This window comes from Bos mutus, chromosome 17 (genome assembly GCF_027580195.1).
Source record: "Bos mutus isolate GX-2022 chromosome 17, NWIPB_WYAK_1.1, whole genome shotgun sequence".
Taxonomy (NCBI): domain Eukaryota; kingdom Metazoa; phylum Chordata; class Mammalia; order Artiodactyla; family Bovidae; genus Bos; species Bos mutus.
Window position 1 is genome coordinate 37,288,362 of NC_091633.1, and position 26,868 is coordinate 37,315,229.

General features: G+C 33.9%; 1 protein-coding gene, 1 non-coding gene and 1 pseudogene across 4 annotated transcripts in view; all 3 read left to right on the forward strand.

Moving 5' to 3' along the window:
• The window catches only part of ADAD1 (adenosine deaminase domain containing 1), an 87,628-nt gene that overhangs the window by 23,643 nt on the left and 37,117 nt on the right, over positions 1 to 26,868 (forward strand). For 2 of the 3 annotated variants that reach the window (XM_070385611.1, XM_070385612.1), the window contains 6 exons: positions 67 to 190; positions 1,799 to 1,969; positions 2,918 to 3,147; positions 6,853 to 7,090; positions 11,877 to 12,009; positions 25,277 to 25,382. In XM_070385611.1, coding sequence (XP_070241712.1) covers positions 67 to 190; positions 1,799 to 1,969; positions 2,918 to 3,147; positions 6,853 to 7,090; positions 11,877 to 12,009; positions 25,277 to 25,382 — 1,002 coding nt within the window. Of the gene's footprint in view, positions 1 to 66; positions 191 to 1,798; positions 1,970 to 2,917; positions 3,148 to 6,852; positions 7,091 to 11,876; positions 12,010 to 25,276; positions 25,391 to 26,868 lie in introns of those variants that run through there. The other variant, XM_005908341.3, reaches the window with a different exon arrangement.
• TRNAW-CCA (transfer RNA tryptophan (anticodon CCA)) lies at positions 16,547 to 16,618 on the forward strand. The gene has a single exon. It is a non-coding gene; the product is annotated as a tRNA-Trp (tRNA).
• On the forward strand, positions 18,367 to 18,480 carry LOC138991552 (U6 spliceosomal RNA; annotated as a pseudogene).

Consider the following 26,868-nt stretch of genomic DNA (forward strand, 5'->3'; position numbering starts at 1 on the left):
GTGGAGGTTGAACATAGAGAAGGAGGAGGTCAAAATAATCTGCTTCTGTTAACCTTTTCTTTTCAGCTGGACAGCACGAAGTTGTGGCTATAGGCACAGGTGAATACAATTACAGTCAGTGCATTAAGCCAAATGGAAGAGTGTTGCATGATACTCACGCTGTTGTTACAGCAAGGAGATCTCTCCTCAGGTAAGGTAACAAATACATTTAATGCCATCAAATATTAATGCTCTTATATTAATATTAGCCTAAAGTAATCACATATGTATGTTATGACTTACAAGTGGAGTTTTACTCATCACTGAGCCAAGGATACGGTATTGTCTTACTTACCTAAGCCGTCTTATATTTTCATGTCACTTTTAGAAATATTAACTGCACTGTTTAGTCTGTGAATTTTAGTGTCTTCTATTATCACGACCTTATGAACTAAATTTTAAAAGCCATGCAACCTGTTTTTAAAGATAAAATATGTCTTCATTACTGATTAATGTAATCTGAGAGTATAGCATTAGATCTGGACCAAGTAGGCTTAGTAATACTTCACCCCTGAATTAGCCATACTTATCCAAAGGCAGAAATCAATGAGTTTCCACTCATGAAGTCTGTACAAAGTCTACCGTATGGTAGAATATCAGTAAAGTATTTTTTTAGACCAGCAGATCTCAGAGAGAAGGAGGGCTGAGGTAAGCATGCCTAGTTTCTTTTTTCAAGTTTATCAGTCACTGCTGCTTATAAAAGGAAGGAGTATCTGATAATGGAGAAATAAACCAGGAATTTTACTCTTTGGAGTTTCTTTTCTGTGAAAACACAAAAAGTGGGAAATAAGCATTATTTCCTGAGGTATTCAGCTTTTGTTCTCTCACGTCACTGAATTTACTTTTCGGAAAACTTTTCTTAATGGAATTTTTCAAACACAGGTGAGACTCAGATAATTAATACCTTCATTCAGTTATCAGCATTCTGATACCAGTATCCAGTATTCATATCCAATTATTAGTGTATCCTGCTATATTAGGATTTTGTTCTTATTTAATTATGCATTCTCACTTTTTGTTGGTGGTGATTTCTTTAAAATGTAAAAAACATTTAGGCATACTGTCCTTTCTGAAAATCTTAAGTATGTATCTCTAATAATAAGAAAAAGAATCCTACAGTCTTAAAAGGAAAGCTATTGGGAAGTCCATGAAAGTAATACAGCTCACTGAAAACTACCTCTTTTGTGTTTATTTCTTCCCATCCTTGGTACTGTCAGATATACTGATGATTAATTTTTATTACATATTTCTGATGATAGGATTAAAATTATGTTTTTTTGAGTAAGCAAAATAGTATTTGTCCCCTTGAGTTGTCTTTCAGGAAATCTGTTTCACTTCTAAATTCAGTTTATGGGCTTCATTATGTTAACCACTACGTAACAGGAACCATAATTGTTTGTCTATGTGTTTGGGGAAGATAAAATAGAAATAATGCAGAAAATTAATACTCCTAGGAGGCTGGGAGCAGAGATGTCTTGAGAAAAAGGGGGAATCAATAGAGAAATGGGTCTTTTGCAAGAAATGATAGTTGAGTACTTTTGAGTGGAGTGGTAGTCGAGGAATGATGCTTTAAGGCAGGTCACAGGGTAAACTGGGCTGTAGCTGAAGACTTCTCAAGGGACTTACATCTTCATTAAGTAAGACTAAGATTATTTTATAGTAAAACTTGATTTATAGGAACATTGCTCATGACATGAATATAATGTTTAAGATACTTCATTTTTAAACATTCTTACTCAATAAAGCTCTTTTATTTTAGATACTTTTATAGACAACTTCTACTCTACTATAGCAAAAATCCTGCTATGATGGAAAAATCAATATTTTGTACAGAACCAGCTTCTGATCTACTCACCCTCAAGCAGAATATCAACATTTACCTCTATATGAACCAGTTGCCTAAAGGATCAGCCCAGATTAAGTCACAATTGTAAGTATATAGAAGCTGTTAAAAGCAACTAGGATGACCATTTATACATTCTGAATCCATATATCAAAAGAACAAGTAAATTCAAATCCATCCATATTTTCCTTCCAGCCTTCAGAGGTTATTTGTAGGCTGCAAGAGACCACAAATTCATTCTCCCTCCCCTGCACTGTCTTACCTATTACTATTACTTAAATAGTCCACATACTTCACTACTTTCTTTTACATGCTGTTGAAAATCTACTCCTTTCTGGTTGTAAGACTTTTTATAAACTTTAGGAAGTATGGTTTATGCACTCTTCACAAACTAACACAGGAGTTAAGGAATGTAGTCTATTCTATAGTCAGAACTTCATTGTCTTGATGAATGGGTAGCATCAGTAGCGTGATATTTGAACAACACAGACACAAAAAGAAAGTAAAATTTACTTTAAGTCTGACCATCTAGAAATAATTATGGTTTATAGTTTGTTTAAAAGCCTTCCAGTAACACCTTTGAAAACAAGGGTGAGTTTTCCTGTAGAGAAATCTCAAGAAAAATAATTTTAGATTTTTACTGTTTTTTATATTTTATTGGAAGTCAATCTTAAATATAAATTGTCGGTTTTCTTTTTTCATTCTTTAGTTTTGTCATTAAAAAATTTTCATTTAGAGAAAGTAAATAACTCAAAAATTATGATGGGGCAAAAATCAGATTTTTATTTGATTTTAAGGGACATAAAAATGGCAATAATATGTAATTTATCCTTGTGGGAGTTCTAAATAGGGTTAATTTCCACTTGGTTTTAATCTTGTGGAACAAAGTCATTCCATCCTGGCTTGCTTTGGGTTTGCCTCTATTTCTGTTACTGAAATTAAGTGTAACTGGCAAGTTACAATTCTTAGGTATATGCAGATTTTACTTCGTTGGTTTTGATTTTTAAAGGAAGAAACTTTCTTTTCTTCCTCTAGGCGTCTTAATCCACATTCTATATCTGCATTTGAAGCCAATGAAGAACTAAGTCTCCATGTGGCTGTTGAAGGCAAAATTTATCTGACTGTCTACTGTCCTGCAGATGTTGTTAATAGAATAAGCAGTATGTCCTCAAGTGACAAGTTGACAAGATGGGAAGTGCTTGGTGTACAGGGAGCATTGCTCAGTCACTTTATACAGCCAGTTTATATCAATAGTATTCTTGTTGGTGAGTGAGATTTCAGTACCTCTTGGCCTCTTTCACTAATTACACTTTATCAGTATAAAATCAAATTTTGCATGCATGAAGCTTTACTTAAGGTAAAATTCAGATCCATTATTATTGAGGTTTTCATTTCATGATAACTTGTAATCACACTTAGTATAATATGACTTTTATGATCTTGTGAGAAGTCTAAGAATATTTTAAGTTAGGCAATTATATGTATTCTGGCTTGAACATATGCTTTTGTTTGCACAATATTCAATGTTTCCCTTTCTTTTGGAAGAAGGTGCTTTTTTGAACTTCTGAGGTAAGCTTATATTTAGTTATTCCTGAAATAAAAAATATTAAATGCCCATTTTGGTTCTTTGCTACTTTTATACTTTTAAAAATGTATTTGGTTATGAATTGGATTCTTCTGGTTTGTGAAGTAAGTAGGAAGTAAATAGAATACAAAATAAATGACATGAACTGATAATTAACTTCTTCCTTTGGTATTTATATTTGAATGGGTTTTCAGGTATTATCTCCTCAACAGATATTTTGGACACTCAGTTTTGTAGTTTTCGCAAAGCCTTGAGAGTTACAAAGCTTTAGTTACCCTTAGGAAACAATTTAAATTCCATTACTTGACTCTTCTTTGTTTACTGTTAATTTTTGGTAATGATTGCTCACATAAAAACTTTAGCTCGTCATATGAGTAATGTTTTGTTTTTAGAAGGTACTGTTTGTTTTATTCTTGTGAGTTTTTTTATTGTTCTGTGTATTTAAATCCATTTCTTTAATAAGTTCTATGGACTATTTTTTTGTAGTTCTATATATACACAAAATATTGTATTTTCTTGCCACTTTTGTTTAGCTTGACTTTATTAAATTATAAAAAGGAAATAATGATTATTTATTTTTCTAATATCAAGCTTATTTTCATTGCTTTGGAAACTTGTTTCACAATTCAAAAGGGTTTTCAGTGATAAGTCTTAACTTCTGTCCTAGCGCCTCAGCCACTCTTTTACCTCTGTGGCATCCATTGTTACTAGTTTCTTGTTTCCTTACCAAAGATGGTTTATGTTTATACTTTTTTAAAATTTTACACCAATGAGATAATACAGTTCACACTTTTCTGCATCCTACTCTTTTCATTTAATAATGTATCTTGGAAATTTTTCCCTATGAAGACTTTTTTCATTATTATTCATAACTCTCTTATGGTATTTCTTTGTATAAACATACTATAATTTATTTAACCAGTTGTGGGTTGATGGAACTTTAGATTGTTTCTAATCTTTTGCAGCTACCAAATGCTACAGTGAACCTTGACCTTTTTATGTTTGTCATTGACACAAAAGTAAAATATATGTAAATGTAAAATGAATTCCTAGAAGTAGAATTGCAGGTCAGAAATACATGAATTTCCAGTTTTGAAAATTATTGCCGAGTTACTCTCCAAATTATATTCTCACTAGCAATATATGAGAGTACCTCTTTGAAGTTACTTCTTTTTTTCCAAATATATATTCTTATAGATGATTTATTTCTTAAATTTAAATTGGATACCAGAATTATTCTGTTTTCTTTAGTCAAAAAATTCTCTCTGACACTTCAAATTTTTCTCAATCTTCTTTAAGAAAGGCTATTTTCTTGATAAATGTCTACAGAATGTCTAATAAATGTCTATACATTCTCTAGAGTCACAACTTTGAAATGCAAGGCTTTGGTTCTTGTAAAGAAAGATATTTTACAGTCTGTCATTTGTATAACATAACTTCAAAATATTTTAGTCTCTTAAAAGGATGGACTCAAATAGATTATTTTGAAATTATGTAGTATTCAGTGGTTTGGACTGGGGCTTAACAATTAGATCTCATAATTTGACTACCATCTTGTACATGGGAATGGGAACACCAGGAAGCAATAAAAATACTATAAGACTTTGTAAAATTACTCCTGATCTCTTTTCTTTGCGTCTTTATGGGACATATCTAGAGTTAATTAATTGGTGTTCTGTCTGAGAAAGCCGAAACAGATTTTAATGTTTGTTTAAAATGCAGATTTCTCAGCCTCTTAAGATCTCTACTCTCTCTCTGGGGGATAGCCCCAGGAATATACATTTTAAAAGGGCACCACCAGTGATTCTGATACAGATAATATGAATGGCTCGTTGAGAAATACTCACTGTACATTTAAAAGTGTGATATGTACAGTTAAATGAATCTTAAGAGTTATTGAACTTAAGCTTCTCATTATTATATAAATTATTTTTATGCCATTTCTGATCATCTAACTCTAGTTTAAAAGGATCCAGTAATGTGGGATTTAATGACAATCTGTTCCATTAATTGGGTGCTCCAATTGATTTTAAAAATTACTCTTTAGGATTGAAATTCGCTTCCCTTTCACTTTGAACTAAATGACAATACAGATTAAATCTCAATTATTTGATGATAATGACCTTGTCTCTTTTTCTCTTGTCTTATGAAATCTTTTGCAGTTCTTTATTTTGATTCTTAAAAACGTAAGTTATTTTATCAATAATAGATCAGTTACAGGTGGAAAGAGAATTATATTTGAAGACTTCATTTTACTTTCAAAAAGTTTTCAGAGACTAATTTCATACTTTAGATGTTTTCAGATACTCATTTTGTCTGTGGTAATATTCTTTCCTTTTTTAAGAAAAAAATCTTAAACTTGCTTTTTTAAAAGGCACTATTATTTTAATAGAAAATAAAAAGACCATATGTATGTGTTAGTTAGTTTACTGTAACCCTGTATGAGAGACAGCAAAAGAGACACAGATATATAGAACAGTCTTTTGGACTCTGTGGGTGGGGGGGGGGGATGATTTGGGAGAATGGCATTGAAACATGTATAATATCATATAAGAAACAAATCGCCAGTCCAGGTTCTATGCAGGATACAGGATGCTTGGGGCTGGTGCACTCTGAGATGACCCAGAGGGATGGTGCAGGGAGGGAGGTGGGAGGGGGGTTCAGGACGGGGAGCACGTGTACGCCCGTGGCAGATTCATGTTGATGTATGGCAAAACCAATACAATATTGTAAAGTCAAAAAAAAAAAAAAAAGACAAGATGCTTTTTCCTTTATGTATTTTCCTACCTAGCCATCACTTGTGTTACATATGATTTGTTTTCTCCAGATGTTCTGTAATATGTAGGTGATAGTGTCAAAATGTAGTGCCTTAGACTAAATACAGTGTTTCAGATATGGTATGAGCACTGTATAGTTCTGTAATAATGCTGTATTCTGTGATTTAGACACTGTTTTTATTAATGCAGCTTCAGTTTCTATGGGCATACCTCAAAGGTAGTGTGGGTTCAGTTCCAGACCACCACAATAAAATGAATATCACAATAAAGTGAGTCACACGAATATTTTGGTTTCCCAGTTCATATAAAAGTTGTGTTTATAGTATAGTCTGTTAAGTGTGCATTAGTATCATGTCTTAAAAAAAAGTAAGGTATATACCTTAATTAAAAACTGCTTTATTGCTAAAAAAAAAAAAAGGCTAAACGTCATCTGACAACATGGGTTGCCAGACTTTCAATATGTATCTCTGAAGTGCAGTAAAGCAAAGTGCAATAAAGTGAGGTATGCCTGCATTACATACTTCAGCAACTGTTTCTGTTGACTTACATTTGTTTTGTTTGAGTATGTATTGTTTTGGTTTTTTTTTTTTTTTTTTTTTGCTTTCTAGGTGATGGGAATTGCAGTGATACTAGAGGCTTAGAAATTGCTATAAAGCAACGTGTTGATGATGCGCTTACTTCCAAACTTCCAATGTTTTACTTGGTCAACAGACCTCATATTAGTTTAGTACCTTCTGCATATCCATTTCATACAAACTTGGAATATAAATTCCTGAGTCTGAATTGGGCACAAGGGGACATTTCTTTGGAGATTGTGGATGGCCTAAGTGGAAAGATCACGGAAAGGTTAGCATTACTAATTTCTTCAAATATCACATATTACTTAAGTGAAAGAATGTATTTTAGTACAATTTATAAAAACTTTTAACATTTTTGAATACAGTTTTTTGAATTCTGAATAGTGATTAAAATAGTTATTGGGTGTGACAATTGATGCTTTTGAACTGTGGTGTTGGAGAAGACTCTTGAGAGTCCCTTGGACTGCAAGGAGATCCAACCAGTCCATTCTAAAGGAGATCAGCCCTGGGATTTCTTTGAAAGGAATGATGCTAAAGCTGAAACTCCAGTACTTTGGCCACCTCATGCGAAGAGTTGACTCATTGGAAAAGACTCTGATGCTGGGAGGGATTGGGGGCAAGAGGAGAAGGGGATGACAGAGGATGAGATGGCTAGATGGCATCACTGACTCGATGGACGTGAGTCTCAGTGAACCCCGGGAGTTGGTAATGGACAGGGAGGCCTGGCATACTGCAATTCATGGGGTCTCAAAGGGTCGGACACGACTGAGCAACTGATCTGATCTGATCTGATGTTGCAGCTGCTGCTGCTAAGTCGCTTCAGTCATGTCCGACTCTGTGCGACCCCATAGACGACAGCCCACCAGTCTCCCCCGTCCCTGGGATTCTCCAGGCAAGAACACTGGAGTGGGTTGCCATTTCCTTCTCCAGTGCATGAAAGTGAAAAGTGAAAGTGAAGCCGCTCAGTTGTGTCTGACTCTGTGCGACCCCATGGACTGTAGCCCACCAGGCTCTTCCATCCATGGGATTTTCCATGCAAGAGTACTGGAGTGGAGTGCCATTGCCTTCTCCATGTTGCAGACATTATACTAATTTAAAAACTTTTTTCCTAATAAGACAGGCCTAGAGAGGTTATATAACTTATTGAAGTTACTTAGTAAGTGGTGGAACCAGCATTTGAAGTCAGTTTCCAGAACTTTTATTTCTCTAGTGATCATTATCATTAGAATTATGTAATGTATTTGTTTTAAAAATTTGCTTTTCCCACTGAATCTGAATATCTGAATTTAGGGCTTAGAAATCTGTATTTTTGACAACTTTCCCAAATATTATTTATGTACACTTGAGTGTGAGAACTATTGTACAGTCCTATACTGATTTCTTGGAAAAACCCTGTTAATTCTTGGTTTTTGGTTTTTGTTTTTTCTTTTTACAGATAAAGAGACTGAGATTCAAGCTAGGTTAAATATCTTTCTTAAAATCACCCAACTATTAAGTTAAACAGCTAGGATTCTGATCTGGGTATTTTATTTCTAAAGCCTTTGTTCTTCTCCATAATACATTATGCCTTTTACATATACCTTTGTAATATCCCTAACATTGATTATCAAGTAAAACTAAAATCCTTCTTTTATGTGAACATACATTTATAATGGACTAATGAATAATGTTAAAAGTTTAAGTGCCTAAATTTGCTTTCTTTGTGAGAGATGGATTTAAATTAAGATCCCATACAAAGGTTTCTTCAGTCAAGTATGAACTATTGACTATTTTAACTAGTATAAATTATACTGTTTATGCTTTGAATCAGCATAAAGAAGTGTATCTCTGTTAATAACATACAAACAAAGCAGATCTTCTATGAAAGACACTGAAAACAGTTTACTGAAAACATACTTATAAAACAAAATTGAAATTAATGTAAAATGAGCTTACCTCATTTTTTATAGCCAAATGCTTGCTAGGTGATTGCAAACACAGAGAAAACAGATATGATCTAATTATTCAACCCCAAAGTATTACATAAGGCAAATAATACTTTAGCAATATAATCCACAAGGAAGAACAGTTCTGAGTAATTGTGCAACAAATAACATGACGTGTCAACATTCATAAAGTAGAAATTACAATAAGATGATAAATAGAAATATACTATTAGTTAGTGGAGGCAATAATTCACCTCTTTCAGTTAGTGGTAGATTGAATAAGACAGAATAATAAGAATATATCAGTCTTAATATTATAGATTTGATTATAATTAATCTATTAATCTTTAAAATTCTGCACCATAAAAATATAAAATATACCTGCTTTTCAGGAACCTGCAGAACATTAACAAAAATTGACCATACGTTAGGCCACAAAGAACATCTCAAATTCTGAAAAGTATAAGTGATGTAGACAGTATTCTCTGATTGTGATGCAATAAAAGTGTAAATCACATAAAGTCAGAATACTTAGAAACTCCTTTCATTGGGCAAAAGAAGTTCTCTAACTTTTGACTCAGAGAGGGAATATAAAATGAAACCATAGAATATTTAGAAAACAGGATGTTTAATACATTGCATTTCAGAACTTTAAGTTATATAGCTAAAGCAAAGCTGAATGGAAAAGCCAGTTCTTTGGATGTTTATATCAACCAATAAAATAGAGTGAAAAATTTTATAATACTAGAAATGTAAAATAGAGAACAGATGAAGTTAAAAATGATCATAAAAACTGATTCTGTGGGGGGGGAAAAAGCACTGTCTAATCTCATAAAATAATGATAAAGGAGTTATCACAGAGAAAATTTAAAGAAATCATAGGAAACTTCACTGATCACCATGCAAATATATTTGAAAATATGGGTGAAATGTATACATTTCAAGGAAAAGTTATTTCTAAAATTGGTACACAAGAGGAGAAAATCTTACATTATTTTCTTGAGAAAGCTACCAAGAAGATGCGCTACCTCTTTTTCAAAGAAAGCAACATTCTAAGGTGGTTCAGAGGAATGTTATAAACCTTTAAATAGCAGAAACTTCCAATGCTATCTGAAAAGATGGAAAAGATTCAAATGCTTTTCTGAGGCATCATTGATCGTGTATGCATGCTCAGTCATATCTGACTCTCTGTGACCCCATGAAATGTAACCCATCAGGCTCCTATCCATAGTGTTTTTCAGGCAAGAATACTGGACTGGGTTGCCATTTCCTTCTCTAGAGGATCTTATTGACCCAGGGATTGAACCCACATCTCCTGCATCTCTTGCATTGTCAGGCAGATTCTTTACTGCTGAGCCACCTGGGAAGCCCTATATCATTGGTGCTTAAGCTTGATGGAAGATTTCACACCCACCCCCAAAAGTTATAGACCAAACTCACTTTTATATCCAAGCAAAATTGCTAAATAAAATATTAGGAAGCAGAACCTTAAAATAATATATTTTATGCAGTACTAAGTGGAAATTTTTCTAGAACTGTGAAGAAAATAACATAATAAAAATACCAAATTAGAAACTCTTATTAATAAATTTGTTATATTAATTGATGTAGGGGAAAACACCATATTTCATCTTTATAAATTCCAAGAAGACATACAGTATAGCTCTACAACTATTCTTGATAAAAGATACCCAATAAGAAAGTAATAGAGATTTTTGTTAAGAATAAAATGTATCTCTTATTTGTCCAAAAGTGTCATCATGATTCATGATGAAATCTCAGAGTCATTTCTACTAGCATCCAAAATAGGACATTATTGTTTACTGTTGTTGTTGTTATTTAAGATGTTGTTTAATGCATTTAACAAAAGAAAGGAGAGACACAAAATATTGGAAAGGAGGAGGTAAAATGACTGTTTCCATATGGTATCATTTTATACCTGAAAAATCCAAGAGAATCATCTGAAAAAACACCGCAAAAAAAGATATCATGGTGGAAAATTAATATATAGAGATTAGTACATTTTGTTAACAAGAGTGTGTGTTAACTATTGCTGCATATACTATTGTTTTAGAGGCTTAAAACACCAACCACTTTTTACTGCTCCCAAGTCCTTAGGTCAGCTGAGCTGGATTTGGTCAAGCTCTCCCATGTGTGTGGGGTCAGCTGTAGGTCAACTGTAAGGCAGCTTGGCTGATCTTAGAGGGACAGCTGGGCTCTCATCTTCTAGTGGATCAATCTCAGCAGGTTCATATGGTAGAGGAAGGAGTGCCAAGGCATAGAAACACAAACTGCTTGCAGCCCAGGCTTGCAACAGGCACAGAGTATTTTATTGACCAAAACAAGTTACAAGGCCAGTCCAAATTCAAGGGGAGGAAGAATAAGCTGTAGTTGTTGATGGAAGAATCTGAAAAATTACATTGTAAAGAGCATACAAACAAGAATAAAGGATTTTGGCAGTTTTTGCAGTCTATCACAAAAACAACTAATGAGAATATATAATGAAGGGAAAGAGTTACAGAAGCAAGAACGCTATAATATGTGAACCTATTTTTATTAGAAACATAGAAAAATATATATATTTACGTGTGTACACATATGCACGTATATATATATGAAGGGTGATGGAGTACATATATTTTACTTTTTTAGGGAGTCAAATTGTACATTAAAATGTATAATTTCATGAGTTTACATACACACACATATATATATATTTCTGTATGTATATATACACACCTGTGTAACCATTACCCCAGTCAAAATTCAGGATGCTTTCTTCATCTCAAAAAAGATTTCTGTTCCCTCATCTAGTCAATCCCTGGTAGAATCACTATCTTAATTTGGATCACTATAGATTAATTTTGCCTCAAACAGTAGAAATGTTCCAAATATCCATATTTTGCTTTAATTCTTAATGTAATACTCTGATAACATACTCTAATTTTATAAAATAAATTAGCTTCAGAAAACAGTTAATACTCAGAATAATTTTATATAGAAAATTTCACTATCTTCTCTGTGCATAATTGAGATAAATATACATTTTGTATTGATTTTAATCCCTGTAAGTGCTAACATAAATCATTAAATAATGATTAGTGATTGTTTCATTCTTTTCTACTTTAGTTCCCCATTTAAAAGTGGTGTGTCAATGGCAAGTCGGCTTTGTAAGGCTGCAATGTTAAGTCGATTTAACCTGCTTGCCAAAGAAGCTAAAAAAGAAGATATACTTGAAGCTAGTACATATCATGCAGCTAAGGTAAGTCTTTAAAAGAATGAAATTGAACATTGAAATAAAAATTTTAAGAAAATAGTACTGTGGTAATTTGATGATGATACATAGCAAAATAATGGTTAAATAATTCTGATATTGCCATGTAGTGGTAAAATTAGATTTTAAATGGATATGTTGGAAATTGGATATGTGAATAAGTTTTACCACTTTTAGTAGCTGCCTCAGTATGGTATGTACTAACCTTGCAATATTGCTAAAAACCTGCTGGTCATACCCAGAAAAACAAAAAGGCAATAAAATCTCTTTTGTGTATGATATTAACTATGTTAACTATAGTATTTCAGTATTCTAAAATAATGCATTACTATATTCATATAAATTACTTTGCTTATCTTCCTAAGTTGTGAAACACCTTTGAGTTTGTGATTTGGGGTTAAGTGATATATAGACCCTTTGATATATTTAAAAATACACTTTTTTAGTATTACAAACATAATGCCTATTTGAGTAGAGAACTTGGAAATCTTTTCTTAAATGCAGATGGGAAATACAGCTTATAATCCTACCTACTATTCCAGTATGATACTCCTAATCTTAAAAGCATGTTATTTCATTTTCTTGTCATGTATTTATATTTTTTGTGTATATGTGCATGTATGCACTAAGTCACTTCGGTTGTGTCTGACTTTTTGTGACCTCATAGACTATAACCCAACAGGCTCTGCTGTTCATGGGATTTCCCAGGCAAGAATACTGGAGTGGGTTGCCATTTCCTTCTCCAGGCAATCTTCCCAACCCAGGGATTGAAGTCACATCTTCTGCTTGGCAGGCAGATTCTTTACCTCTGAGCCACCTGGGAAGCTATGCTCATACTTGATATGCCTTTTAGTTAACTCTTTTTATTCAGTATACTATGAACTGAGCCATGTCATAATATGAAATATCCATGTTTTCAAGTTATGAAAGACATATTGTTTTTGATAATCTAATTTCCTTTTCAATAACAATATAGTATTGTATAAAAGTCTTAATTTCATCAATATCCTAATGCTCAAACTGTATAATGCTCAAACCTGTAAAGCAATGAATATTAATGGTAGTTAGTTTGTATATACACACATTTTTAAGTATAAAAGCTTACCCTAGACAATTTCTGACTTTGGCTGCATAAAGAGGTTTCAAGTCATCTCTGTAAAAAAAACAGAGATTATCTCTGTGATAAAATTGGACAAATTAGTCAAGATAAAAACCCTTTTCACAACTCTGGAAATTGACTAAAGGCGGAAAACACATTGGAAATTGTATATTCTTGTAAAACTTAGATCTCTGGGAACAAACAGCAGGAATTTGTGAAACCTTTGCCCAAAGGTGTTCCTGTTCTCTCTCCTCTCTCTCTGCTAGTTTGAATAGCAAGAACTATAGTTTTATGAGATTGAGAATGCTACCAAAAGTAGTAGATTTTCTGGACTTGATTTTGGGCAAGAGGGTGAGCATTCGTCACTTTTTCAACTAAATGTGCCAAACCTGGTAGGGAGAAAAATGGCAAAAATCAATAACTGATGCAAGGTTGCAGTCCTGGTTGGAGCAAGTGGTATACAAAAGAGTAACTTAACAGGTAGATATTGGAAATGAAAGAGCCATGGAAGAGTTGAAAGAAATTCTCTATATATCCTTGGTTGACCAAGAAATTACACTCAGGTGCAAGTGAGACTAAAGAGAACCCAGAAAAGAGTTAAAAGTGTGAAATAGAACTGCCTGCAACATTAAATACACTGTACCACCCATCCCTCCCCAAATTAACTGATCAGAAGAAGGTAGAAGTCTTATAAGTTTAAGGTGTTGAGTGTAATGCCTGCTGAAATCATTTGCTTATCACTAAGCTTTGCAGTTTATCACAATAGAACTGGACGTGGAACAACAGACTGGTTCCAAATAGGAAAAGGAGTACGTCAAGGCTGTATATTGTCACCGTGTTTATTTAACTTATATGCGGAGTATATCAGGAGAAATGCTGGGCTGGAGGAAGCACAAGCTGGAATCAAGATTGCTGGGAGAAATATCAATAACCTTAGGTATGCAGATGACACCACCCTTATGGCAGAAAGTGAAGAAGAACTAAAGAGCCTCTTGATGAAAGTGAAAGAGAGTGAAAAAGTTGGCTTAAAGCTCAGCCTTCAGAAAACTAAGATCATGGCATCTGGTCCCATCACTTCATGGCAAATAGATGGGGAAACAGTGGAAAGAATGTCTGACTTTTTTTTCTGGGCTCCAAATCACTGCAGATGGTGATTGCAGCCATGGAATTAAAAGATGCTTACTCCTTGGAAGAAAAATTATGACCAACCTAGACAGCATATTAAAAAGCAGAGACATTACTTTGCCAACAAAGGTCCATCTAGTCAAGGCTATGGTTTTTCCAGTGGTTATGTATGGATGTGAGAGTTGGATTATAAAGAAAGCTGAGTGCTGAAGAATTGATGCTTTTGAACTGCATTGTTGGAGAAAACTTGAGAGTCCCTTGGACGGAGAAAACTTGAGAGTCCCTTGGACTGCAAGGAGAGCCAACCAGTCCATCCTAAAGGAGATCAGTCCTGGGTGTTCATTGGAAGGACTGATGCTGAAGCTGAAACTCCAATACTTTGGCCACCTCATGCGAAGAGCTGACTCATTGGAAAAGACCCTGATGCTGGGAAAGATTGAGGCCAGGAGGAGAAGGGGGGACAACAGAGGATGAGATGGTTGGATGGCATCACTGACTCGATGGACATGGGTTTGGGTGCACTCCGGGAGTTGGTGATGGACAGGGAGGCCTGGCGTGCTGTGATTCATGGGGTCACAAAGAGTCGGACACCACTGAGTGACTGAACTGAACTGAAGCTTTGCAGATACATGGTAACTACTAGGAAACCAGGCTAAAACAGAAACTGGAAAGAGACAGTACACACCATAGGTGAAAACAGAGCTTACGATTTCAACATGCAGAAAACCAAAACCTTGTAGAAAAATAGAATCCAGAGTTTCTATATTATCCAAAAGTCTCTTTCACCCCAAAAGTTTGAGATATGTAAAAACAGGAAAGTAAAATAAAATTTATACTTAGGAAGAGTAACATTCAAAAGAAACTGGTTCTGAGAGGATTCCAATTTTGAACACAGCAAAGTCTTCAAAGCAACTGTTATAAATATATTCAAGTTATTAAAGAAAAGTGTAACAATGTTTCAGTAAACAGGTAATCTCAGCAGAGAAATAGAAACTCAAAAAACAGAAAAGGCAAAAGTCAAAAAACTCAAAACTCCTAAAAAAACCCAGATGAATATTCCAGTACTGAAACAATAAATAACAAGTGAAATGAGTAATTCTCTAGATGGACTCAACAGTACATGTGAGATTGCAGAAAAATATCAATGGGCTTTGAAGATAGATCAAAATAATTTTAAAGGACAGATGAAGCAAATAAAAGAAAATTTTACAGAACTTCAGAGACTTGTGGAACAATATTAAGTCTACCAACTTATGTTTACTAGAAATTCTACAGAAAAAGAGAAAAGGATCAATAAAATATTTGAAAAATTACTGAAAAAAATTCCCATATTTGATGAAAAACATTAGCAGGCCCAAGATGCTCAAAAAAATCCCAAGAAAGAAAAAAAGAAAAAAAAAGATTCATATCTACATACATCACAGGCAAGCTGATTAAGATCAAGACAAAGAGAAAATCTTGAGTTTTTGTGTATTACCAGGATTATGTCAGTATCAATCTGAAGTAAACTATGGTAAGAAAAACATATTGTAATTCCTGAAGTAGTCATGAAAACAATAACTTGAAAGCTATTGCTAAAATATCAGCAGAGGAATTAAAATATTGTCCTAAAAAATGCATTTTTAAAAAGACTAGAAGGCAGTAAAGCAGCAAAGAAATAAAAGACCCAGGACTTGGAAAATAAGTAGTGAAATGGCAGACATAAATCCACTTACAAATAATTATTAAAACATTAAATTTGAATATTCTAAAATCTCAAAAATGACAGAATAATCTCAGTTTGTTTCTAAGGCAAACCACTCGATATCACAGTAATCCAAGTCTATGCCCCAACCTCTAATGCCGAAGAAGCTGAATGTTTCTATGAACGCCTACAAGACCTTCTAGAACTAACACCAAGAAAAGGTGTCCTTTTCATCATAGGGGATGAGAATGCAAAAATAGGAACTCAGGAGATACCTGGAGTGACAGACATGTTTGGCCTTGGAGTACAAAATGAAGCAGGGCAAACGCTAACAGAGTTTTGCCAAGAGAACGCACTGGTCATAGAAAACACCCTATTCCAATAACACAAGAGATGACTACACATGTGGTCAATACTGAAATCAGATTGATTATATTCTTTGGAGCCAAAGATGGAGAAGCTCCATACAGTCAGCAAAAACAGGACCTAGAACTGACTGTGGCTCAGATTGTGAGCTCCTTATTGCAAAATTCAGACTCAAATTGAAAAAAGTAGGGAAAACCACTCAGTTATTAGGTATGACCTAAATCAAATACCTTTTGATTATACACCAGGCTTCCCAGGTGGCTCAGAGGTTAAAGCATCTGCCTCCAATGCAGGAGACCCAGGTTCGATCCCTGGGTTGGGAAGATCCCCTGTAGAAGGAAATGGCACCCCACTCCAGTATTCTTGCCTGGAGAATCCCAAGGTCAGAGGAGCCTGGTAGGCAACAGTCCACGGGGTCGCAAAGAGTCAGACATGAGTGAGTGACTTCACTTTCACTTTTGATTATACAGTGGAAGTGATGATTAAATCTGATAGAGTGCCTAAAGAACTATGGATGGATGTTTGTAACATCGTACAGGAGGCAGTGACCAAAACCATCCCAAAGGAAAAGAACTGCAAGAAAGCAAAGTTATCTGAGGAGGCTTAACAAACAGCTGAGGAAAGAAGACAAGCGAAAGGCAAGGGAGAAAGGGAATGATATACCCAGCTGAGTGCGGAGTTCCAGAGAATAGCAAGGAGAGATAAGAAAGGCTTCTTCAGTGAACAATGCAAAAAGAAAAAAAATAGAGGAAAACAATAGAATTTGAAAGACTAGAGATCTCTTCAAGAAAATTTTCGAGATACTAAGGGAACATTTCGTACAAGGATGGACATAATAAAGGACAGAAACGGGAAAGACCTAACAGAAGCAGAAGAGATTAAGAAGAGGTGGAAAAAATACATAGAAGAACTGTACAAAAAAGATCTTAATGACCCAGAAAACCATGATAGTGTGGTCACTCTCCGAGGGCCAGACATTCTAGAGTGTGAATTCAGGGGGGGTCTTAGGAAGCATTATGATGAACAAAGCTAGTGGAGGTGATGGAATTCCAGCTGAACTATTTCAATCGTAAAATATGATGATGTTAAAGAAAAAGTAAAAGAATTCCAGAAAAACATCCACTTCTGCGTCATTGATTACATTGATTACACTAAAGCCTTTGACCGTGTGGATCACAACAAACTGTGGAAAATTCTTAAAGAGATGGCAATACCAGACCATCTTACCTGCCTCCTGAGAAACCTGTATGCAGGTCAAGAAACAACAGTTAGAACTGGACATGGAACAATGGGTTGGTTCACAATTGGGAAAGGAGTAGGTCAAGGCTGTGTATTGCCACCCTGCTTATTTAACTGATATGCAGAATACATCATGAGTAGATTGAAAACAGAGGATGAAAAAAAAAGACATACCATGCAAACAATAGCAATAATTTAGCTGGAGTCAGTATATTAATGTCAAACACACATCAAGATGAGAAATAATACGAGAAACAAAGAGTAACATATTAGTGGTAATACACTACTGTTGTTCCAAATGTTGTTAGTATACAACAGGTAAGTATTGCTATGTGGGTATAACAGTGGAACCTCAAAATGTATAAGCAAAACCTGTAGCATTTAAAGGTTAAATGGACAGTTCTACAGTTATAGTTGGAGGTTTTAATTAATATTCTTGTCTTAGTAATTGATAGTACAACTAGAGAGAAAATCAGTAAGAATATAGAAGGCTTGGAATACTGCAGTCCAACCAAACCAAACACTATTTTCTGCACAACAGCAGAATATACCTTCTTTTCAAATATACATGGAGCATTCTCCACTACAGACCATGTAGGCCGTAAAGCAAGTCCCAATAAGTTCAAAAGTGTTGAAATTATAAAACTTATGCTGTAACTACTGTACAGTTAAATTAGAAATCAAGGATAAAAATTAAAATTTAGAGAATATAAGAAGTGTTTAGAAATACATAGCCTTAAGTGCTTATATTAGGAAGAGAACCATAAAAATCAGTTATTTAAGCTTCCACCTAAAAAAGTTAGAAGAAGAGTGTATTTTTAAAAAAATAAGAGTGCTTGCTTTGGCAGCACATATACTAAAATTGAAACGATACAGAGAAGACTAACAACATACATGGCCCCTGTGCAAGGATGACATGCAAATTCATGAAGTGTAAAGTATTTTAAAAAGAGATGAAATAATATAGGATAGGTTGGAAACTAGGTAAAAACAGAAAAGGAAAACATACAGAAAAATCAGTGAACTCAAAAGTTGGTTCATTGAGAAAATCAGCACAGTTGATAATCCTTTAGACTGCGAAATAAGAGCACAAATGATCAAAATCTTGAAGGAAAGAAGGGTCATCACTGAAGAGCCCGAAGAGCTAAAAAAAATTATAAGGAAATATTACAAACAACTTTTGTCAACAAATTAAACAAGTTAGATGAAATGAGCACATTCCTAGAAAGACAAATTATAAAACTTAACTAAGAGAACATATAAATTGAACTAATATAAAAATTAAATTATTAATTAAAATTCTTTAAAGAAAAGTGAAAGTGCAGTTATGAATTCACTTGTGAACTTTATCAAATGTAAAAACAAAGATTAACATAAATCATACAAAAAATATTAAAGTAAAGGAGCAGCGAGTGCTTCCCAACTCATTTTATAAGGCAGTATTAAAAACCCTGATACCAGAAGTGGGCAGAAATATCATAAGAAGTGAAAACTATAAATCAGAATCTCTTAGGAACATAAATGTAAAAATTCTTTTTTTTTTTAATTTTATTTTATTTTTAAACTTTACATAATTGTATTAGTTTTGCCAAATATCAAAATGAATCCGCCACAGGTATACATGTGTTCCCCATCCTGAACCTTCCTCCCTCCTCCCTCCCCATACCATCCCTCTGGGTCATCCCAGTGCACTAGCCCCAAGCATCCAGTATCGTGTATCGAACCTGGACTGGCAACTCGTTTCTTACATGATATTTTACATGTTTCAATGTCATTCTCCCAAATCTTCCCACCCTCTCCCTCTCCCACAGAGTCCATAAGACTGTTCTATACATCAGTGTCTCTTTTGCTGTCTCGTACACAGGGTTATTGTTACCATCTTTCTAAATTCCATATATATGCGTTAGTATACTGTATTTATGTTTTTCCTTCTGGCTTACTTCACTCTGTATAATCGGCTCCAGTTTCATCCACCTCATTAGAACTGATTCAAATGTATTCTATTTAATGGCTGAGTAATACTCCATTGTGTATATGTACCACAGCTTTCTTATCCATTCATCTGCTGATGGACATCTAGGTTGCTTCCATGTCCTGGCTATTATAAACAGTGCTGCGATGAACATTGGGGTACACGTGTCTCTTTCCCTTCTGGTTTCCTCAGTGTGTATGCCCAGCAGTGGGATTGCTGGATCGTAAGGCAGTTCTATTTCCAGTTTTTTAAGGAATCTCCACACTGTTCTCCATAGTGGCTGTACTAGTTTGCATTCCCACCAACAGTGTAAGAGGGTTCCCTTTTCTTCACACCCTCTCCAGCATTTATTATTTGTAGACTTTTGGATCGCAGCCATTCTGACTGGTGTGAAATGGTACCTCATAGTGGTCTTGATTTGCATTTCTCTGATAATGAGTGATGTTGAGCATCTTTTCATGTGTTTGTTAACCATCTGTATGTCTTCTTTGGAGAAATGTCTATTTAGTTCTTTGGCCTATTTTTTGATTGGGTTGTTTATTTTTCTGGAATTGAGCTGTAGGAGTTGCTTGTATATTTTTGAGATTAGTTGTTTGTCAGTTGGTTCATTTGCTATTATTTTCTCCCATTCTGAAGGCTGTCTTTTCACCTTGCTAATAGTTTCCTTTGATGTTCAGAAGCTTTTAAGGTTAATTAGGTCCCATTTGTTTATTTTTGCTTTTATTTCCAATATTCTGGGAGGTGGGTCATAGAGGATCCTGCTGTGATGTATGTCAGAGAGTGTTTTGCCTATGTTCTCCTCTAGGAGTTTTATAGTTTCTGGTCTTATGTTTAGATCTTTAATCCATTTTGAGTTTATTTTTGTGTATGGTGTTAGAAAGTGGTCTAGTTTCATTCTTTTACAAGTGGTTGACCAGATTTCCCAGCACCACTTGTTAAAGAGATTGTCTTTAATCCATTATATATTCTTGCCTCCTTTGTCAAAGATAAGGTGTCCATATGTGCGTGGATTTATCTCTGGGCTTTCTATTTTATTCCATTGATCTATATTTCTGTCTTTGTGCCAGTACCATACTGTCTTGATGACTGTGGCTTTGTAGTAGAGCCTGAAGTCAGGTAGGTTGATTCCTCCAGTTCCATTCTTCTTTCTCAAGATCACTTTGGCTATTCGAGGTTTTTTGTATTTCCATACAAATTGTGAAATTATTTGTTCTAGCTCTGTGAAGAATACTGTTGGTAGCTTGATAGGGATTGCGTTGAATCTATAAATTGCTTTGGGTAGTATACTCATTTTCACTATACTGATTCTTCCAATCCATGAACATGGTATATTTCTCCATCTATTAGTGTCCTCTTTGATTTCTTTCACCAGTGTTTTATAGTTTTCTATATATAGGTCTTTAGTTTCTTTAGGTAGATATATTCCTAAGTATTTTATTCTTTCCGTTGCAATGGTGAATGGAATTGTTTCCTTATTTTCTCTTTCTGTTTTCTCATTATTAGTGTATAGGAATGCAAGGGATTTCTGTGTGTTGATTTTATATCCTGCAACTTTACTATAGTCACTGATTACTTCTAGTAATTCTCTGGTGGAATCTTTAGGGTTTTCTATGTAGAGGATCATGTCATCTGCAAATAGTGAGAGTTTTACTTCTTCTTTTCCAATTTGGATTCCTTTTATTTCTTTTTCTGCTCTGATTGCTGTGACCCAAACTTCCAAAACTATGTTGAATAGTAATGGTGAAAGTGGGCACCCTTGTCTTGTTCCTGACTTTAGAGGAAACGCTTTCAATTTTTCACCATTGAGAATAATGTTTGCTGTGGGTTTGTCATATATAGCTTTTATTATGTTGAGGTATGTTCCTTCTATTCCTGCTTTCTGGAGAGTTCTTATCATAAATGGGTGTTGAATTTTGTCAAAGGCTTTCTCTGCATCTATTGAGATAATCATATGGTTTTTATTTTTCAATTTGTTAATGTGGTGTATTACATTGATTGATTTGCGGATATTGAAGAATCCTTGCATCCCTGGGATAAAGCCCACTTGGTCATGGTGTATGATCTTTTTAATGTGTTGTTGGATTCTGATTGCTAGAATTTTGTTAAGGATTTTTGCATCTATGTTCATCAGTGATATTGGCCTACTATCAACAATTATATGCCAATAAAATGGACAATGTGGAAGAAATGGACAAATTCTTAGAAAAGTACAACTTTCCAAAATTCGACCAGGAAGAAATAGAAAATCTTAACAGACCCATCACAAGCATGGAAATTGAAACTGTAATCAAAAATCTTCCAGCAAACAAAAGCCCCGGTCCAGACAGCTTCACAGCTGAATTCTACCAAAAATTTAGAGAAGAGCTGACACCTATCCTGTTCAAACTCTTCCAAAAAATTGCAGAGGAAGGTAAACTTCCAAACTCATTCTATGAGGCCACCATCACCCTAATACCAAAACCTGACAAAGATCCCACAAAAAAAAATTCTTTATAAGATATTGACAAACCAAATCCAGCAACATACAGAAAGGATTATATACAAAGGAGGTTTATTCCAGGAATGCAAGGGTGATTTAACACCAGAAAATCATTTGATATATTATGTGAATATTTTTAAGTTCAAAACCTGTTTATCTCAATAGACGTACATAATACATTTGACAAAATTTAACACCTATTCACAGTAGAAACACTGAATAAATAAGAAATAGAACTTCCTTTACTAGATAAAGGGCATCAGTGAAAATCTGCAGTTTACATGACGATGCTGAAGGCTAAATACTCTTTCCCTTTGCTCTCACCACTTCTAGTCAACATTGATCTGTAGGTTCTAGCCAATGCAGTAACGCAAGAGAAGGAAAGAAAAGGCATCCAAACTGGGAAGGAAGTAGAAAAACTGTCCTTATTCCTAAATAATCTTGTATGTACAATATTCTATGGAATCGACCAAAAACAAACAGCTATATCATGTGTGAATTTAGCATACAGTATAAGAACAACATAGAAGAATAAATTGTATATCTGTATGTTAAGAATGAACACTCTAAAATTAAACTGGAAAAAATAGTTTTATCCATAACAGTGTGTAAAAAAATTAGGAATAAATTTAACAAAAGAACTATAAGACCTGTACATGAAAAATAATGAAACATTGCTGAGAGAAACTTGTAAAGACCTAAATAAATGGAGAAATGTACCATTTCATAGATTGGAAAACTCTATTTTTAGAATGTCAGTTCTCTCCTAAATAATCTGTTGATTCAAGGCAAGCTCTTATCAAAATCTCAGTAAGCTTTTGTATAGAAATTGACAAGCTGATTATAGAATTTATATATAAACCCAAAGGACATAGAACCAAAACAATTTTTAAAAAGGAAGCAAAATGATAGAGTTACCCTACCTAGTTTCCACAATTTAACATAAAGCCACAGTAATCAAGAAAATGTATTGATTTAGCAATAGACATAAAGATCAATAAACGCAGTAAGAGACCAGAGATAAACCCACACACTTACAATCAATTGATTTTGTGCAAAGGTGTCAAGGGAATTAAGTGGGAGAGAGGACAGTCTTTTCAACAAATGGTAATAGAACGGTTGAGTATTTGAGAACAAATAACCTAGACTTATATCAGTTATACAAAAATCTCAAAATGGATCATAGAACTAAGAGAGCTAAAAACTATACCACTTGCAAAGAAAATGTGGGAAAATATTTTATTTTCTTGGGCTCTAAAATTACTCCAAAATGACTGCAACCATGAACTTAAAAGTCACTTGCTCCATGGAAGGCAAGCTATGACAAACCTAGACAGTGTGTTAAAAAGCAGAGATGTCACTTTGCCAACAGAGGTCCATATAGTCAAAGGTATGGTTTATACATGTATAAACGATGTACAAACTACATGTACATGTAGTAGTCATGTACAGCTAGGAGAGTTGGACCATAAAGAAGGGTAGGCATCGAAGAATTAATGATTTTGAATTGTGGTGCTGGAGAAGACTTTTGAAAGTCCCTTGGAGAGCAAGATCGAAACAGTCAATCCTAAAGGAAATCAACCCTGAATAATCATTAGATGGGCTGATGCTGAAGCTCCAATACTTTGGCTACCTGATGTGAAGAACCAACTCATTGGAAAAGACTCTGATGCTGGGAAAGATTCACAGCAAAAGGAAAAGGGAGCAGCAGAGGATGAAATGGTTAGATGGCATCACTGACTCAATGGACATAAGTTTGGGCAAACTTCGGAAGGTAGTGAAGGACAGAGGAGCCTGGCGTGCTGCTGTCCATGGGGTCGCAAAGAGTCGGACACAACTTAGCAACTGAACAACAACAACAACAAAATTTGTCTTCCTGCGTTAGGCAAATTTTTCTTAGATATGGCATCAAACATGTAATCCATAAAAGAAAAAATTGGTGGAGTCCAGAATTTAAAACTTGCATTTCAGAAGTCATCATTAAGAAAATGAAAACGTAAGCCACAGAATGGAAGGAAATACTTAAAATCATAAATTTGACAAAGGTCTTGGATCTAGAATAAAGAACTCTTACAAATCATTAAGTGGACAAACCACTCAACTTTTCCAAGTGGTAAAGAATATATGTGGATGGCTAATACACATATAAAGGTGTTCATCCTGATTAGTCATTAGAGAAATGCAAAACCAAACCACAGTGAGATACCACTTCACACCTACTAAAATCCGAAAGTCTGGTTGTACTGCATGTTGTTGTGGAGAAACTAGAAACCTCTTTCACTGCTGATGGGAATGTAAAAGGTTTTAAAATACTTTGGAAAACAGTTTGGCAGTTTGTTTTGTATACTTAGCATGTGATCCAGCACTCCCACTGATATTTATAGGAGAAGCAAAAACTTATATCCACCAAAGACTGGTACATAAATGTTTACAGCATCATTATTTATAGTAGCCAAGCCCTGGAAACAACACAGATGTTCATCAGCTGGTGACTGCATAAGCAATGTGATATATCTATTTGATGGAATACCAATCAGCAATAAAGAACAAACTGATACATCAGACAACAGGAATGAATCTGAAAATGGTATGCTAATGTAAAGAAACCTGACACAGAAGAGTACATGCTGTGTTGATCACTTTCTATGAAATTTCTACGAAAAGCAAAATTCTGGGGACAGAAAGTAGATTCATGATTGCCTGAGACTGGGGCTTAGAAGTACAGATTTACTGTATATGAGCACAGTGGAACTTTTTACATATAATGAAATTATTTTAAAACTGGGCTGTGATGGTTGCACACCTATATCAATTTCATAAAAATACCCACATCAAACTGAACACTTACCAATGGATGAATTTACCATTGGGTGAATTTATGGTATACAAATTTTACCTAAATAAAGCTGGTTTTTCTTTTTTAAAGTTTATCAGTATGTTTATTTATTTAAAAAGTAAAAGGAAATAAGCCAAAATATTCTAGTTATCTATAGTTTGGGAATTATAAGCGAGTTTTTTTTTACTTCTTTGCATATTCTTTTTCAAGTTTTCTGTAATGAGTATCATTACTCTTTTAATTGCAAATATTAAAAAAGAAGGAAAATGATCTCTTAGGAGTGTTGAGAATAATTTTTAGTTTCAGAAACAATACTGAAGGAAATGGAAATTCAGAAAGATTTTTCATAATGTTTATAGTGTTAAACTAAAGAAAGATGATTAAGGCTAATTAATTTCTTTTCATAAGCCAAATTCTGCCTATATTCTGTAATTCACTGTTTTTTCTTTCTGTAGCGTATGTCTGGATCCTATCAAGAAGCTAAAACTTTGTTGAAATCCTACTTACAGCAACATGGCTATGGCTCCTGGATTGTGAAATCTCCCTGTATAGAGCAATTTAGTATGTGAATTAAGCAATCCATTGTCATATTAAAAATCTTTTTTTGTGTGTACTTTGACTACTAAATATTGGTGGTTTTTAGATTTCAAAATCAGTCTTGCTATAGCAGTGTTCAGAGATTGCTAAAACTTCGTAAATATTTATGTCAATTTACGTTGAAACATTTGAACTTTTTTTTTTAGTAATTACCTGCTTCATTATGTAGCTATTTTGTATTTTTTATAGACATTACAAAGCCATTACCATTTTGTAATTTAAAAGAAAATTTCTTTTAATTTTTGTACTTTAAAGTTACTTGTTCAGCAAAGATATTCACTGTGTCCTGGTGTCTCACTCAAATTTTTTTTTAATTAAAAATTGGAATCCAAGAATACAAATAATAATTCTTACTCATTTGTTGATTAAAGCAACAGACACTTGAATGTCTAATATTTGCCAATAATCATAGTAAAAAATAGTAATTAAAACATCATTTCTCATGTCAGAGAAATTTATGAAATCAAATTGAACATAAAAATTCAGAGAAATATTAACCATGTTAGGGAGTACTTTGATAAATTATTCTGATTAGTAAAGGATTATTATAAATGTTTTAAGATTACCTATTTTCAGGTCTTCTGTAAGATCCATTCAAATGTTATTCTTTATAATTTAGTAAGAATTTCTAATAGGTCAATAAAATAGTTTAGCTTTATATTTGTATTTGTTTATATAGCTAGATGAAAAGAGAAAGTTTAGTTACTCTTGGTTAGGATATATATCTTTAGTGAAATTGAGTTTGTTCTCTTAAAATCTCTTCCTTAGATTAAATCACAGATGGATTAAACATTGACTCTCAAGACTTTGTTCCTCTTAGCTTGGATCTTTATTAAACTACTAGGTCTCACTGCAACTCTAGCCAAGATGAACTATTATAATTTCTGATAAGATTAATGTAGGGCTTTGTTTTTGTTGTTGTTTTAGTTTTGGGGTTTGTTTTTTGTCTATTCTAAAAGTATAATAGAGCTTAGTTGATGAACATTGAAATCATCCTGGATAGAAAGACATACATGTCTTTCAGTAGACTAGATTCTATATTTATTAATAGATTGAATCATGTGAAATTGCCATTTCAGGGGAGAGGGTAGGTAAAAAATGATCAAATATGAGCAATTTCATGTCAGCATACATATACTATTATTAATAATAAGTTTAATTTCCATCAAATAGATGATATTTAGTGTTTTTTTTTTCTGAATTGATATTTCCTTGTTAAGTCTTTTCAGTTTCTTGTCTGGGTTGATTCCTTCCACAGCTAATTTACAGCCTTAATTTCTATTACTTTAACCTCTCTTTGATAGTAAATTTCCTGTGAATATACAGCATGTTTCATCTTTTCTTGGCTCTTCACATCTGTGGATATTTTGCTTTTGTCTAAATTAGGAAAAGCACAAAATGGTTAACATTTGCCTAAATAGTGAAAGATCATGTTAGACAATTTATTTCC